Here is a 16965-nt window from a genome sequence, read left to right on the forward strand (position 1 = left end):
CTTAACCACTAGGGCACTGGGGCTGGCCCTCCTCATAAAGTTAAGAGGAGTCAAGTGCAACAATATAAACATTTATTGAGTGCCTACTCCAGTCAGGCTCTATGCTAGATGTACGGGAATGAGCAAGGCAGACGAGGATGAAAGCAAATCATGCTTGTGAGGCGTAGAGCACAGCGCCTGCAGAATTATAAGCGCTCAACCTGCACTACATGCCACGTGCTACCAATGAAATATTCTCTCTTACTCAAAACCGTATACCTAGGCTAGATTTTTACACGGAATATATACAAGTATGTACATTACATCTTTCGCTAATGACTTCCACATTCATGTCCTTATTTATTCCCACAAAACAGCCCTGGAGGATAGGCAGGGCAGAGATTTTATGCCAGTTTCACTGACGAAAGGACAGAGGCGCTGGGAGGTTCAAAGGTCGATAAACTGGAGTCTGGCAACAGGAGATGGCTGGGCATTTTAAGAGGAGAACCAGCGGAGGCCAAGGTTCCACGTCAAACCCGTCCCTGGAGAGCCAGCCCCAGCTCTGCAGCCTTGGGGCGGTGAACTGGCACGCGGAGGCCTCCTGGCCCAGGGCGCCCCAGCCACGCAGCCACGCAGGCAGGCGGGCGGACCCGCCCGGGGGCGCACGCTCGCTGGCGCGGAGCTCCGAGCTGGCAGTGGCGCGCACGGCGCCGGCGCGACGCTGGGTGGCGCTGCTGGGCCGCCCCATGCCAGACCTGTTGAGCCCAGGGCGCAACTCGGGCAGGTTTAGGGGGACACGGCGCTCCGCTCTCCCCGCGCGCCCCTGCATCCCGGCTGCAGCGCCTCCCTCGGGGCGCCCCACGCCCCACCGTAACTTAAGGCTCCCATGCCTTTGGCCTCTGCGTTCCGCGCCGCAACAGTTCTAGGCGCGTCCGGTGGGGCGGGAGTAAAGTTTTTCCAAGCTGGTCTGGGAGAGGGCTGGATGGGGAGGACCCTCCCAGCTCCAGACTCCATGGCGGGCTGGACTGTGTCCCCTCGGCGTCAGGGCCGCCCAGGGGGCTCTTCTCTCGGTAGGTGCCAGCCCCGGGGCCGACCGGATGGGCTGACCCGTGCACCGCCCCCTCCCACCCGCTTCCCCATCCCCATCCCCCTCCCCCGCCTCTGGCGCGCACCGGCCCCGGCGTCTCCGGCCCCGCCTGCGCCGGGGTCGCTGCAGTCCCCGCGGCTGCCCCAGGCTCCCTCCCCAGGCGCCCCGGCTTGATTCCAGCCCGGGGAGCGCCTCGGGGGCAGCGCGGGACAGCGAGGGAGGCCGAGGCGGGGGCCCTGGGCGCCCCAGCTCTCCCACCCTGGGAGGCGGCCCCGACTCCGGGAGCCGGAACGCAGGGAAAGGCAAGGACGGGGCGGCCGGCGGAGGGGCGGGCGCCGCTCATCAGCCACGCCAGTCACGTCTGGGGCCACCCGGCTGCCTTCTTCGTTTCCCCCTTTGCTTTCTCCCCTCTCTCTTGTTGGCGAGGGCAAAGTGGCCGTGGCGGCGCCATGCCCGGGCCGGAGTGAGTGCGCGCGGGCGAAAATGGCGTACATCCAGGTAGGGCTGAGGCTGGGGGGCAAGGTCCGCGGGGTGGGTGGGGGTGCGCGGCCCCTCGGACTGGGAGCGCCCCCAAGGGAGGGCACCCGGTTAGGCTCCCACAAACTTGCCTCGAGAAAAAGGATGCCCGAGCGCAGGCAACCTGTGCAGCGGCGAGGCAGCGCCCCAGGAGAAGAGGCTGGGGACCCCCACACCCCGGGATGAAGGACCCCGTGTGGACTCTGCCCGCGCACCCTCGCTTCCTGGGGAGGGAATGGGGGGTGGGGCGGACTTTTCTCCCCACTCCCCCCTCCCTCTCCCTCTTGCACCCCACCCCAGGGGAGGGGCCGCGGGGAGGGCGGCCCGGGGCGCGCCGGCCGCCCGGCCCGCCAGCTGGCGTTGCCGTGGTGACGGCTCCGGCTAATTGGCCGGCTGAGCGAGCCCGAGGCAGCTGTTCCGGCCAGGAGGGACAAGGACATCCTCTCTCCCGGGCACTGGGTGCTGACGGGTGGGGGACGCACCAGAGGCGTGCTGGTCGGCGGTGGCCGCTGATTACTTTAGGCCATTGGATTGGGGTCTGGGAGTTCTGGACCCCTATTACCTTGGGGAAACTCCCCCAAGAATCCTTGGGCTGACATTAGTAACAAGCATCTTTTTGGGTGCGTGGGGGCTGCTTGACTAAGAGAGCTTTCTCCTCAATACGAGGGGGCAAGTGCCTACAGGTCAGTGTCAAGGTCACGCAGTCACACCCGTTGAGCGGCTTGCTTCTGGGGCTGGCTTCTCTGAGCCCGACAGAGAAGCCTACAGGCTCCTACATTCGGGGTGCATCTGGCCTCACTTCTCCTTGGCCACAGCCCGGGGGCTGCTGGTCCCCTGGTTCCCCTCTGGCTCACACATCCCTCATCTTGTCCTTTTCTGGCTGCCAGGAACTCTGTGCTCCGTCGCCTGGTGTAGATTCACTCCATTGGCTTCCTTTCATGAAGTCCCTAGGTCTTCTTTTCAAGTTCAATGAACGTCATAGTTACTGTACACCTACTGTGTGCTGGATGTTGTCAGGGGGACTATTCAGTAGTCACTCGACAAACACTTGGGTGACCACCTACTATATGTGGGCACTGGGGATACAACTGTGAAAACAGTATGGTCCCTGCCCCTCAGAAGACACAATCTAGTGAGAAATGAACAATATTAGAACAGGCTTCTGTGGTTCTTAATGACCACTTTCAGCACAGAGAAATTAAGTATCTTGCCCAAGGTCACACAGCTGCTTAGGGGTCATGGTGAGATCTAAGAGGGAGGGTGGTGGGGAATTTGTTAAACATCTAGTATGAGGATGGCCCAGTGATGTTTGTTGACTTTCCTTCTAGAACAAGGTGTTAAACTTTTTCTGTAAAGGGCCAGATAGTAAATATTCTCTTCTGACATTTGAATTGCATATATTTTATATGAGTCAAGAAGTATTCTTCTTTTGACGTTTTCCCAACCATTTGACAGTGTACTAACCATTCTTAGCTGGAGGGCTGCACAAAAACAGGCTGCCAGCTGGATTTGGCCTGCGTGTCATGGTTTGCCAACCCCTCTTCTAGAATGTCTGGGTTCTCCTTCTTTCTCTTTCTCTTTGGCTTGAATCAATTCTCCATCGGGCCAAACACACAAACCCAGTGGACCCGACGTGAGGAAAGACGACGTGCTTGGGAGCATCAGAGCGTCTTCTCTTTCCTCTTCATCTTCCTTGGCTTCTCTTTGCCTCCTGACACTCATCTTGTACTGGGCCTTGAGAAAGCTGGATGGTTGGTCCTCAGTGGAGGTCCGCAGGTGGTCTTGTCTCTGCTCATCGTGGTCTTATAAATGGTTCTCCAAATCACCAAGTACTCGGGAAATGCCTCCCCAGATGAAAAGAATGGGCATGGATTGTGAATTAGCGTCCCTTTATCCTTGTCCTTTCTCTTAGCACTTGCTCATGGAAGCCCCACGAGGGCATGGCTGTTTGCTGCTCTCTTCACTCCTGTATCAGCCAGGACAGTCCCTGGTGCCTGGTAGGTTCCAACTGGACTTGACAGCCTCCTTGTTCTCATAAGCCACAGAAAGGGTGCAGATATTTTGCAGCTGGTCAGCACACCAGCATTTTCATAGTCAGTGTCCTAGCTTAGCCCTTCCACTAAAGAAAAGAGGTAACCGAGGCTCAGAGTGGCCCCCTGACTTGCTCAAGTTGCACGATTGGCTGCTGGGGAGGCCGGAACTAGCGCCTGCCCGCTCAGCTCTTTGCATGGCCCCCCACACTTTCTTGCTCTGTGTATGGTTTGAGTTTCCGTTTGGAAGAGTTTTGAGATTTCGCTTCCCAAGCTGCAGTCACTCCCTTACGGCTTCAAGGACTTTGGCTTTTTCACGAGCTTTGTACCACCTGTACTGTTACTTACTTAATATTTTTTCTGTAAATGGAGTCACTTTTTTTTAACTTTAAGAAATCATATGAAAAGGAAAACTTTATGTCACTACCGTAATAGAAAATTAGGATCACTTGATATAAACAGAAGGCAATTGGAAAAATAAACACAATGAGAATAAATGCCACTTTATTAGATTTTAGCTGGATGGAGCTATCTCCATGGCTCCGAGGGGGGGTCTGCTCTCTGTTTAAAAAGGAAGGAAGGGTAGAGAGATTTGCAAGTGGTAGAAAGATGTTAAATGCAATGGTACCAAATGAAGACTTTCTCCTCCTTGCAAGAGAATCGAAAAAGACCCTAACTTGCTCCCTCTTGATTCAAAGTTCTGAGTTTGAACCCCACCTCCGTTCCTCTCTGGGACATGTCCCAGGCTGGGATGTGGGACCCCCTCCTAACCCACCTGGTTTACTGGGCCCACTTGGAAAGCCTTCGAGACCCTGGCCTGGAAGAGAAGGAGGGAGCCTGTGCCTTGGGATCCTGCGAAAAGACGATGGGGTGGGGGGTGGGGCCGAAGAAGGGAGGAAGCCCCTCCCTCCTCCCCCAGGACCAGTTAAGGCTTCCTTTTCGGCTCCCTCTATTTGTGGGTGATCATATGAAGCTCCCTACCGTCACCATTGGAGCAGAATTGGAAGGTAGGGCCTCCAAGAGGGTGGGGGTGCCGAGTCACATCCCCTCTGTGCCTGCCTGTGTGTTGCTGAGCGCGTCCCTCTGGGTGGGCTTCCTGGCTGTTTCTGTAGAGGAAGGTTTGTCTTCTGAAGTGTGGCTGCGTTGGATAGCTTGACTGTCTATCCACCCGGGCTGATTCATAACAGCATACGGTGCAAAGCAGATCGAAATGCTCAAGTTTCCCATTTATTCGGTGTTGGTTAGCCAGGAGCCTACCAGCAGCCCTGGGAATAGCAACACCTTGCTAGGAAGTCAGCTCCCTTCCCACGATGGTAAGTGGAAAGAGGAGGGCTTTTTTGTCCCTTTTCTTTCTGTTTTCTTTTTTGAGTTGCTGGAATATTGCTAAACTGGTCTTGTCTCTCTCTTTTTTGTGATCCCCCCACCCCCTGCGCCCCTGGCTTCATCGTGGATCTCTAAAAGGGCAGTTGGAACCGTTAAACAAGGTGGGTGAATTCAGTGGTCCGTTTGGTCTGGTTTCAAACCAAGAAATGCTTGCCTTTCGTTTTGGAGTCTTCTGTGGGGCTGTGGGGAGGTGGAATTTTAAACAATCACCAGATGTTGATAACAGCACCGTTGCGAGGTCTTTCTGTGGAAGGGAGATCCCCGTGAAGAGATGCTGGTCCCAGAGATGGGTTTCCTCCCCAGCCCTACTTATTCTGCTTGATTATGTCTGTTTACATTCGTATCCCAGAGATGATGGTTTTAAAAGATTTTTGCTTGGCTTTCAAGAAGACAGAGTCATATCCATTGTGTTTTGAGAACATATTGTCTGGCCCTCACGGTGTTGTAGACAACCCACCCACATGTCAAGAAAGACGTTCCCAGAAACTACAGGAGAAAATACCTGTAAATGTTTTGCTCTCTGTTAGTGGCTCCCACGAGTTGGTGTTTGCCATCCTCATGCCAGCAGTTGGTAAACAGAAATAGAAAACATTTTGCTCTGTGTTCACGGTGGAGACAGAGCCCCTGGATGGCGGGGGGCGTCGGCTCATTATAATTTTGGGTGTTTTTTTCCTCCTCCTCCTCTCTGCCCTCCTTTACCCCCCCACCCCTCTCCCCTGCCCACCTCCCGCCTTGGCCTCAGGGTTTTCTTTCTAGAATCTCCGACGTGCTGCTATGCAGGTGGACTTGCCACCGCTGCTGTCAGAAGTGCTGTGAATCCAGCTGCTGCCAGTCGAGCGAGGATGAAGTGGAAATTTTGGGACCTTTTCCTGCCCAGACGCCTCCGTGGCTGTAAGTAAAACCGCTCTGAACTTTCTGGAAGGCGATCCCAAGACCTTTCTGTGCTCGGTTGCTGGGAGGGGGTCCGGGCCTGTGGGAGGGAGGATTTCGGGTGGGAAAGAGGGAAAGGCCGAGTTTCTGTTGACCCCTCCGCTGCGGGCGGGGCCGTGCTCTGTGCCTCTCATTTTGTTTGGCAGGCTGGCGAGACCAGCTGGCGGCGGGGCTGTAGTTCAGCTATTTCACGTCGGGCCTCCTGAGATGGGAGCTGGGTGATGCTGAGCGTGTGGGCACTTGTGATCACATTGAGTGTCTTTCCAAATGGAAAAAGAGCTCTGTGAGCATCTATATTCTTCAAGGGATGTCCAGCTTCTAAAGGTGTCCGTCCAAGTCCGTGTGACAGATTGTCCTGGCACCTGGTCCAGCGCCTGGTCCTTAGGAGATGCTCGAAAAGTATTTGTTGCATGGATGGGTGGATGGAAAGAACAGACAAGAGCCTCTTTGCTGGTCTGAGCAAGAACCTCAGGAACAGGGAAGCAGAGAAGCACCTCCAGGCTCCATCCTGTCCTCCAACGCTGTTTATGTTCTCTCTGGCATCTTTCATTTTATTTCCAAGTCATTCTCCTCCCGCGCCTGCATGCAACATCTCCATCTGCCAGTCGCTCGGATATTTTGGGAATGCAGTTTTGAAGCTTCTCAGGCACGTGTCTGGTCCACCTCTCTGTTCCTGGGAGGGGAGCGTGGCCAGAGAGTCTGCGTGGAGTCCAGAGGCCGGGGCCTGGGAGTCACCCAGTGTAACTTCCCACGATACGCAGAGGGAAGCCCAGAGAGGGAGGGGACAGTGCAGGGGCTCACAGCTACAGCCTCGGCGGGGACCCCGCACTGTCTCAGCTAAATCCTTGCACTGAGAGTCCATGGGCCTCTGGCACCCCTTCTTTCCCTCCTAGTCGGGGGTCACGCCGCGATCCTTTTCTTAGAAGCAAGTATCAAATATTTCCGTAGCAGAATGGCTCTGGGTCAGGCTACGTGAGCTCACATCTTATTTCTCCTCCTTTTTTCTAGTTCTATGACCTTGGTCAAGTTGCTTGGTCTCTCTGTGCCTTAACTTCCCATCTGTTAACATGGGGACTATAAAAAGAACAGTATTTATCATCGGGTCCTTGTGGTGATTGCAGGAATTCGGATATGGGAAAGCCCTTAGGAATGCTTGACACTTTGTTGGCAGTCATAAATGTAAGGAATTCTTCTTAGGCTGTTTGGTCTCAGTTTTCGCATCTGTAAAGTGGGAACAGTGATAGAACTTATTGTATAGGGTCGTTATTAACGATAATGGGATATGTACATAACATGCTTAGCGCAGTAGTAAATATCCATTTTTATCAATATCAGGTATTGATCGCAATTCATTCAACTGATATAAAGGCAACCCGAAGCAACTCTTCCATCATTCATAGATGGTAGCCTGCATCCCACAGGTGTGCATAGAGTTGAGAGGTTTGGTGAAACCAACTCATTAATCCAGGGGTCATTCCCATTTTTCGGAGCCCGACTTGGGGAGGTTGGCTCAGCCCGTCTGGTATCTTTCAAGCCATGCTCAGAAGGATGCCAGCTCTGTGAGGGCAAGGTTTTATCTGTCTTGTTCACTTTGAAAAATAGTTGTTGGCTGACTGACTGAGCTACAGGCAGAAATTGAATCCTGCAAGCACCAATCGTCTGGCTGGAAAGTTAATCTCAGTTTCTTTAGTCATGTCTCTAGTACACCCTGTGTGCCTGGCACTGTGGGATGCACAAAGCTAGATAGAGTCCCATTACCATGCTCAGGGGATTTTAAATCCAGTATAGAAGGTAGATATGTAAGTCCAGTCACTACCTAGAGTTGTGCATGCATCCCCTTCACACTCATATGACAGTCCTGCATTGAGTCTTGTTACAGAAGAATCCAGGGATGATGGTTTCAGGCATAGCTGGATCCAGGAACTCAAATGATGTCACAGGCATGCATGCTCTCTCTCTCTCTCTCTTTCTCTTTCTTCTGTATTGGCCTCATTCTTAGGCTTGCTTTCTTCTTTGCCTCGCTCTTAACAGCAGCAAAGACACCAGGAAAGGCTCTCATTGCCCTGGCTTGCGTCATGTGCCGGTCATGTGAGCCAGTCACTTTTGCTTGGAGAAAGTGATGCTCGAATGGTGCCTGGGTTGCCTGACCACTCTGGAACCAGGGGAAGGGTCACTCCCCCATAAAACACATGGGCTAAGCTAGGAGACCCGGGGTTGGCAAACTTTCTCTGTAGAGGGCCAGACAGTAAATATTTTAGCCTCGTGAGGCTCTTCTCTGTTGCAACGACTCTCTTCTGTCATCGTGAGAAAGCAGCCATAGACGAGACACAATGAACGGGGGTGGCTGTGCTCCAGGAACACTTCAGTTACAGGGCCAGGAGCGGGGTCGGCCTGTCGTTGGCTGACGTTTGTAAAAGACAGTTTGGGTTCTGTGAGCAGAGAGGGGGGAGTGGACCCAGGCCGGGCAGGCACCACAAATGGACACCACATCTAAGAGGAGTTGGGGGAATGATGGAAAATGGGCCTGCCAGCTTAGGTCCTGTGGGGTCCTCAGTGCCAGGTTAGGGAATATGGGTTTTTTCCTGAACCAGTGGACACCCCCGGATGGACCCTGAAGATCAGTCAGGTCCGTGTTTTCCCCTGGATTCCCAGATGTGGAGTGTTACAGACGCGTGGCCTAGATCCTCACACTGGATTGGAGGACAATTGCACCCTTTGTGCAAACAGCAGACTCTTTCTGGGGACAAGGGGTTGAGACCCAATGGGAAACCACTTCTTTTGGTTTTATCACAAGCAGAGAAATGGGCTGGAACCTTCCCAGCAGGGCCAACACACTGCACAACTCCAGGAGGTGCCATTCCCACAGCCATGATAAATGGTACCACCCAGAGATGTGCAGTCTACAGCCTGAACGGCTGTACATGACCTTTATGCTTCCCAAGATGAACCACGTCTCCCTTAAATCCCGGGCAGTACTTGGCACATTTTTGGCACTCAACATAATGCAAAATGTTACAAGAAATCTGTAAAGGGGTGGCAGATTTAAATCATTCAAAAAGCAAATTTACAGCTTGTGCTTTCCCCAGATTTATTTACCAAGTGGGCAGTTGTATGTTATCAAACAGGCAGGGAGGAGAAATGTCAAGTGTACAGGCTTTGCAGTACTATTCCTACCGTGACATTTGAGCCAAGAACCACAGGGCACACCTCTCTGCAGGGCGGCATGTGGCAGCTGAGCTGGCCCTTTGTGTGTGTGATTTTGGGGGACACGCCATTACTTGTCACACCATGAATTGTCCTTCCTGTGGGTCCCCCGCTTTCCTTGGCTGGGCTGGGCTGGTGAAGGTCAGGAATGCTGTGCAATCTGACTGGCTCCTTTTGTAGCAATGCCGGAAAGACCCTCAGTGAAGAGTGAGTTAAAGTCAGATTATTGGTTTGTTCAGTAAGCACGTGTTGAGTACCTACTGTGTGCAGAGCTCCTACTGGCCTCGCAGGGGATGCCCAGCTCAGTAGGGTGGACCATGCGATCTGGAGTCTGGAATTGCTGGATCCAGTTGGGGTTCTCCCGTTTAACAGTGGTGCAAAGTAATTCCTCATCCTCCCCTCCCCCTGCCCCGGAGCTTCCATTTCCCCATCTGCGAAGCGGGCGGGGCGGTTAATGACAAGTAATTCCTGGATTGTTTTCAGGATGGAATGAGATGTTTCCTACGGAGCATTTAGCGCAGTGCCTGGCACATCGTAGCTGCCTGGCATCTGGTACCTTCAATAATAATAAGTACAGACCCCACCATGATGAAGTGTGCCCTGCTGGGGGTGGGGGGGTGGTGCGGACAAAATGCGCGCTCGGATCCTCGTGACACAAGGCGCATCAGATGTGCACCACAGGAAGGCTTTGTTCATTCACTCATTGGGAACATCAATGTGGAGCACCCCAAACGTGTGAGTGGCCGAGCTGGGGCAAGGTCGGCGGTCGTGAAGGAGACAGACACTGCCCTGCCCGCACGCAGCCCGGCTTAGTGTCGGATGCAGAAGATGAGCAGTGAGACACGACCAAAGATGCGTTGAGTGCAGTGTTGAAAAGGAAATAAGGAGGGTGCAGGGATAAGGGCTGACGGGCTGGGAGATGAAGCCGAGACCTGAATGATGAGAAGGGACCAGACCCGTGAAGGGGACAGAAGAACACGCTGGTCAGAGGGAACAGCGTGCCTCGGCTTGTCGCAAGAGGGGCAGGGCGGTGCGGGGCCTGCAGAGGAGGCCGGGGCGGCTCGGGCATACGTGGTACTGGGCCTGAGAGGACTCAGCCAAGGCTTCCGGAGGCGGTGGCCTTTGAGCTGATGCCCGAAGACCGATGGGGCTTCAGAGGTGGAGGCGGCTGCCGCAGTGAGGTGTGGCAGCCGGGAAACACACAGGTGGACATGGTGCCCCAGTGGCCAGAGCGTTCTGGCCCTGCCTCCCTTGGGAGATGCTGCTGCTTGCATGTAAGGGAGAGAGAGGAATGATTGATACAGTCTGACCCCGTTTCTGTGCCCCCTGCTCCTCCCCCCATCTGCCACATTCACCTCTTTCAGAGCAGGAGCAGGAGCTAAGCCAGGCCTGGGCATGGCCCCCCTGTCTCACATGCTGGGGCTTGTCCTGGCTGTGACCCTGACATCGCTTTGCAAGAACATTAGATCAGTCTCATTTCATGCACGGGATGCATCTGAAGACCTCGTGGGATTCGAAACTTGCGTTTTTCAGGACTAGTTTCCTCGCGGGCTTGAATGTTAAGTTGGGGGATGCAGTCACGCAAGGTATCAGTCTACAGCTGTGACAGCTGACGGGGCCGTGGGCAGCAGCCTCCCTCACGGCCGCATCGCCGGCGTCTGTTCCCCCACCCTTCCCCTCCCCCTGGCATCCCTACCTAGCTTTATGAGCATCGGGGCGTCTGGAAGCCACCGTTGTAGTAACAGCATCAGCTAAAATGCATCGTGCGCCTACCTAGACAGAGCAGGCCCTGTTGCGAGCATCTTCTCTGTGTTAACCCATTCAGTGTTCTCAGCAGGCATATAAGGTAGGTACTGTTATTCCCATTTTACAGTCAGCGAGACAGAGGCACAGAGAGAGGAAGGGACTCGCCCAAGGTCACACAGCCAGGGATCAAACCCAGACACCGTGCTCTTAATTACTACCCCACCCCACCCCCACGGTGCTTTCCATGTTGTCAGCGTTTCTCATCCTCACTGGGGGCCACATTGAACCACGGCTGCTGCTAGTTCATAGCTCTTTCTTCACATCGAACTATTGTTCTTAAATCATTGCTTCTCAGGGCGTTTTTGTAGCCATTGCCCTGCCATTCAAAGAACGCTTGAATGACATTGCCGTAGGGTATTTTTTAAAAGATGTAAGTTATAGACACAGCGGCTGTTGAAACAGCAGGACAATTCGCACCAAAAGCCACTTGCAGAAGTCGGGTGCATATAAACAGCCACGTGGTTCCTTCCAGACTCGGCGTTGACAGGTCTCCTCTGTCTTCACCAAGGTGGCGCCCCCGTGTGGCAATATCCTAAATAGGTTTACAGAGTCCTCCCCATGGCCCCAGCTTTGCCCTTAGGCAAATTATTGACAGATTGTTCTGTCTGGGGGAATCTTCATTCATATCCATTCATGTCATTTCATATTTTGTGCAAAATGCAAGCGTTACTGAGAGTTTCAGGCTACCACACTATTTCAGATTTGCGTTGTTTGAATCCAAGTTGTGTAAACTGGGTCTGTCCCCCAAGGGCAGAGATGCCAGTCCCTGGGGATTCTTTGACAATCCTTGAGACATTCTTCCTCCTCTAGGATGGCTAGCCGGAGCAGTGACAAGGACGGGGACTCCGTCCACACAGCCAGCGAAGTCCCTCTGACTCCACGGACCAGCTCCCCCGATCGGAGATGCTCATCCTCGGACACATCTAAGTCCACGCACAGCCTGACCCGGAGGATTTCAAGTGAGTGTCTCTGCCGTGACTGTCTGGGCTGTCCCGGGTCGTTAAAGCTTGGAGGCTTAGCCGCCATTCAGAGTCCGTGGATTAAATCCCATTAGCTGGGTCCCCAGGACAAGGGAAGAGAGCTGGCTTTCCCAGACAGTCAGCGGTGTCCCCAAAGAAAGATGTGAAGGACAGGGCCGTCTCTGGGGAGGAGTCGAAGTGGGGCGACAGTCCAGGAGACAAGAGAACAGAGAGATAATGACAATGTGACAGGAGTGCATCGCACCTGATTGCTGAGTTCACTCAGAAGCAGTCATTTTTGATAGATTTTTGTTTTTACTGATCACACGTTTCCTTGAATTGGCTCAGTTGATTGACATCGTCAGCATGTATCATTTCAGACCCCGAAAGGCGAGTGTCACCACGTTATACAGCAGGGCTTGCAGATTCAAGTGACTTCAGGGGCCAGGTGGATTGTGTCGGTGACTGAGTGCAGAGTGCTGGATAGAGATAAATGTCGCCCTAATGCAGTAATAAATGGCAGCTGACTCTCAGCCTTGAGAGGGTACTAGGGCAGGGTGGGGACTGTGGCCAATTGCAAAGCTAATACCCTGTTAGAAGGGGGCCGCTGCCACTCAGCTCTAGCCATGTGGGATTGTGGGCCCAGTGTTGCCTCATCTTTCTAAAAAGAAACTGGCAATCTGGGCTTTTATAGGAAACTTCCTTACTTTAAACCCAAATAAAATGTATCTATGGGTCGAATTTGGCCCTAGGCCCCCTAGTTTGTCCCCTCTGATGTATAGCGTATGTGTTTGACCCAATGATGTGATTTGGTGGGGAGGAGAAAGTAAAAAGCCTGAAGACTCCCACCCTCCTCTCACTCCCCTAGAGTTTCTTTGCTCCCTCATTCAGCTGATGTCTGAAATTTGCTTAACAGAGGGAAAAAGCTTAAAATTCATGAAACAAATCCACCCAGGTGGAAATTCGGTGTCTGATCTTTCCTGGGAGTAGATGGGGAAGAAAAAGGAAGTAGAGAAAAGCTCAGGGGCTTAAGATAGTGAAACAGAGGGGATGTCGGCCTTCTCCAGGCCCCAGCCTTTCCATTTGTAAGATGAGAGGGCTGGTCTTGACCTGTGCTGCCCGCTACAGCGGCCACCAGCCGCATGTGGCGGCCGAGCATTTACATGGGGCTGGGCCGAATGGAGATGTGCTGTATGTGTCACATACACACTGGATTTTGAAGCCAGTGTGAAAAAAAGATGATTTAAAGTGTCTCACTGAAGTGTTTTTCTATGGATTACATGTTGGAATGAGAATATTTTGGATATATTAGGTTAAAGAAAATATTAAAATTAATTTCACCTGTCATCTTTGCACTTTTAAAAAGTTGTCGCCACTGGAAAATGTCAAGTGACCTCTGTGGCTTGTATTTCTGGCTCGCGTTTTATTTCAGTTGGATAGCGCTGGTCTAGATGGTTCCTGAGTCTCGTGCCCAGTTCTGTACGCAGGTGATTTCTATTTAGCACACAGTGATCAGAGTGGTTACCGTGCACCAGGCGAAGCTCTCATGATTTTAGTCAAGTTATTTGGGCAATTCACAAGAATACCAAGAAGGAATAAATACTACACATCCCACTAATATGAGGAATCTGATAGTCAGACTCATAGGGGCAGAATGTGGTTCCCAGCGGGCAGTAGGAACGGGGTGGGGGGGGTGTCGGTTTCAGATATGTGAGATGAATACATTCTAGAGATCTACTCTGCAGCATCGCGCATAAAGTTAACAATACTGTCTTGTATTCTTAAAAATTTGCGAAGAGTAGATCTTGTGTTCTTATCACACACAAAAAGTTAATTAAATAAAAAAGGCAGGAGGAAACTTTCGAAGGCGTTGGGTAGGTCTATGCAGACTGTGGTGGTGGTTTCATGGGGGCACACTTACCTCCAGCCTCATCAAGTTGTATGTATTAAATATGTACAGCTTTTTGCATATCAATCGTGCTTCAATTAAGTGGTTTAAAAAAAAAAGAATGCCAAGGGCTCGTTTCTAGAATAGAGGCATGAGCAAAGATTAGAATGATGGGAGCAGTGAGCTCTGCTGGTTGATGGAGGAGAGAGGAACCCCCTAAGTGATGAGGTCTTCATATGATCCTTGAAGAAGTACGAGAGTTCCCATCTAGCGGGTTCTTACCACGTGCGCGCTCTGTGCCGACCCCTCTCCGTGCGTTTGCTCAGTCAATCTTCACCACGGTCTTTGAGGTGGGTGCTCTTATGGACTCCCTTTTACAGATGGGGAAACCGAGTCCCAGAGAGTCTAAAGAATGTGCCCAGAGTCACATGGCTCACCTGTAAGGAGCCGAGATGCAGTTTGACCCAGGCACTCTGGGCCCTGAGTCCACACTCTGAAAGTGGAGGCAATACAGGGTAATGGTTAGAGCCAGGCTCTGGGGCCGGACAGGCTGGGCTCGACTCCTGGCTCCTCCTCTTACTAGTTGTCTGACCTTTAGTGAGTTGCTTACTTAAACTGTCTGTTTCCTCATCTGTAAAATGGGGATACAGTTATTCTCTAACATCTGGTGAAGATTAGATGACTTGATGTACGCCGTGCATTTACAACAGCGCCTGGCGCTTAGCTGCCGTGCTGATGCGGATGGAGCCGAGAATGCCACCCTGCTGCCTCTCAGGATAACTGAGAGGATTTCAGAGTGTGGAGACCAGGTGGTGAAGAGCATTAGGAAGCAGAGTGAACGATGTGAGAATCTGGGAAATGGGGCCTATCTCACAAAGCGGCCCAGGTCTGGTCCCATACGCGGCGGTGTTAATTTCTTATTTCTGGTGGCCGTTTAGGTCTCGAGTCCAGACGACCCAGCTCCCCGCTCATTGATATTAAACCCATCGAGTTTGGCGTTCTCAGCGCCAAGAAGGAGCCCATCCAGCCCTCGGTGCTCAGACGGACCTATACCCCGGACGATTATTTCAGAAAGTTCGAGCCCCGGCTGTACTCCCTTGACTCCAACAGCGACGACGTGGACTTCCTGACCGATGAGGAGATCTTGTCCAAGTACCAGCTGGGCATGCTGCATTTCAGCACCCAGTACGACCTGCTGCACAACCACCTGACGGTGCGGGTCATCGAGGCCAGGGACCTGCCGCCCCCCATCTCCCACGACGGCTCGCGCCAGGACATGGCGCACTCCAACCCCTACGTCAAGATCTGCCTCCTGCCGGACCAGAAGAACTCGAAGCAGACGGGGGTCAAACGCAAGACCCAGAAGCCCGTGTTCGAGGAGCGCTACACCTTCGAGATCCCCTTCCTCGAGGCGCAGCGGCGGACGCTGCTTCTAACCGTGGTAGATTTTGATAAATTCTCACGCCACTGCGTCATCGGGAAGGTGTCTGTGCCTCTGTGCGAGGTGGACCTGGTCAAGGGCGGCCACTGGTGGAAGGCGCTGATCCCTAGTTCTCAGGTAAGGGGTGGGTGGGTGGTGTCTCTGAAGCTTTTGAAAGAAATGATTTTTATTTACTGTTTAAAATTTTTTGCATTTTGAAAACTTTTTTATTTTGAAATAATTTTTGACGCATGAGTTGCAAAAACAGTACGGAGAGTTCCTGTGTATTCTGTATCCATCAACCCCAGTGATGAATCTTACAGGACCAGAGTACATTAGTGGGACCAGGAAATTGACGCTGGCAGCTAGACTACATACTCTTTTCAGTTTTCACTGGTTTTTACATGCACCGCTGTATGTGGGTGTGCACGTGCACTCGTGTGTGTAGTTCTATGAAATTTTATCACATGTATAGATTCATGTACCCACCTCCAACCTGGGAGCTTTTTTGTCATTGATGCCGGGTTATTTAATAAGGACAGTGATTGTCCGGGGTACGAAGCTATCAGTCATTTTGACTTTGGGAAATTGATTTGGGAAAAATAAAATGAGGGCTGAAGAACAGGATGATAGAGGGATGTTTTTCAGGCAAATTGTGAGATTGGCTTCCCTCCCATTTCCAGCCCGGGGACATGCAATTGGCTGCGTGGGAAGCCACCCACGGACGGGCTCTCTCTCCAGTGGGCCGTCCCTCCGTTGGGGATCAGTGGGCTGGAAGATGACAGTGCACCCACTGTGGATGCAAGGATGTGGTGGGAGCCCCAGGGAAGGGAAAGACCCAGCCAGTTGGAGGCTGGTCTAGCCCAACCATGCTGGGGACCACAGTCCTGTGTAATGCAGGTGGGATAATTTTGCATCAAACACACCTAGGTGCTTCTCAGAGCTGAGTTCTACTGGCCTAGGATTTGATGATCCAGTGTCACGTTTGGAAGTTAGGTTTTTAACATGAGGTCTGGAGGGGCTGCTCCACTGTCAGAGAGTGTGTGTGTGTGTGTGTGTATGTCTCTATGTCTATACACACCATCAAAGATAGGAGATTTATCCCTCTCTTAGTTTGGATTCCCCAAGAAGAAGACCCCAAGGCAAGGGAAGGCGTTTATTAGGAAGATGACTTAGAAGAAACACCAGGCCGGAATGCGAAAGTCATGTAAAGGATGGCTTATCAGGCCGGCTACCGCTATGGGTGACTGGAGCTGAAACGTGCTGGGGAAACAGGGAGCCAGCGTCAGACACACGCCTGAGAGTCTTTCCACCCCAAGAGTGAGGGAGCTGGGGCGTTTATACACCAGCTCCTATCAGCCATTGAATGAGCGCAGTTGGGAGATGGGGAGCTTCATCCCCTGGCTTTTCTGGCCTGTTACACTGGCCGATAAAGAGACCTTGGACCTCCACAGATGCAATAAAGTGCATTTGCCGGCATCGGGATGTGGGCCTGTGTGCACTGAAGTGGTCATGGCCAGGAGGTGGTGGGAGAGGTGTTGGCAGCGTCTGCTATAGTTCCCAATCCTGCCTCCCATCACGTGATCGGGTTCTGTTGGATGGTGTCCATGTATCTTCTTTGATATTTGATATCACTGGGTTTTCAACTGTCAAGAAACTTAGAGTCGAAAGAGGGAGACCCACTCGACCAAATAGATTCTCTATGGCCAAGCTCCATTCTTCACGTTGGTGCAAGGCCCTGGACAGACAGACACTCTGGACAT

General features: G+C 52.6%; 1 protein-coding gene across 19 annotated transcripts in view; it reads left to right on the forward strand.

Moving 5' to 3' along the window:
* The first annotated feature begins 739 nt into the window (after window positions 1-739).
* Window positions 740-16965, forward strand: part of SYT17 (synaptotagmin 17) — a 107073-nt gene continuing 90847 nt past the window's right edge. For 4 of the 19 annotated variants that reach the window (XM_070566635.1, XM_070566636.1, XM_070566641.1 and 1 more), the window contains exons 1-5: window positions 742-1049; window positions 5074-5096; window positions 5738-5886; window positions 11746-11894; window positions 14721-15340. In XM_070566635.1, coding sequence (XP_070422736.1) covers window positions 866-1049; window positions 5074-5096; window positions 5738-5886; window positions 11746-11894; window positions 14721-15340 — 1125 coding nt within the window. In that variant the 5' untranslated portion in view covers window positions 742-865. Of the gene's footprint in view, window positions 1050-1133; window positions 1565-4511; window positions 4926-5073; window positions 5097-5737; window positions 5887-11745; window positions 11895-14720; window positions 15341-16965 lie in introns of those variants that run through there. The other 15 variants (XM_070566637.1, XM_070566642.1, XM_070566649.1 and 12 more) reach the window with 14 other exon arrangements.

This window comes from Equus przewalskii, chromosome 12, assembly GCF_037783145.1.
Source record: "Equus przewalskii isolate Varuska chromosome 12, EquPr2, whole genome shotgun sequence".
Lineage (NCBI taxonomy): Eukaryota > Metazoa > Chordata > Mammalia > Perissodactyla > Equidae > Equus > Equus przewalskii.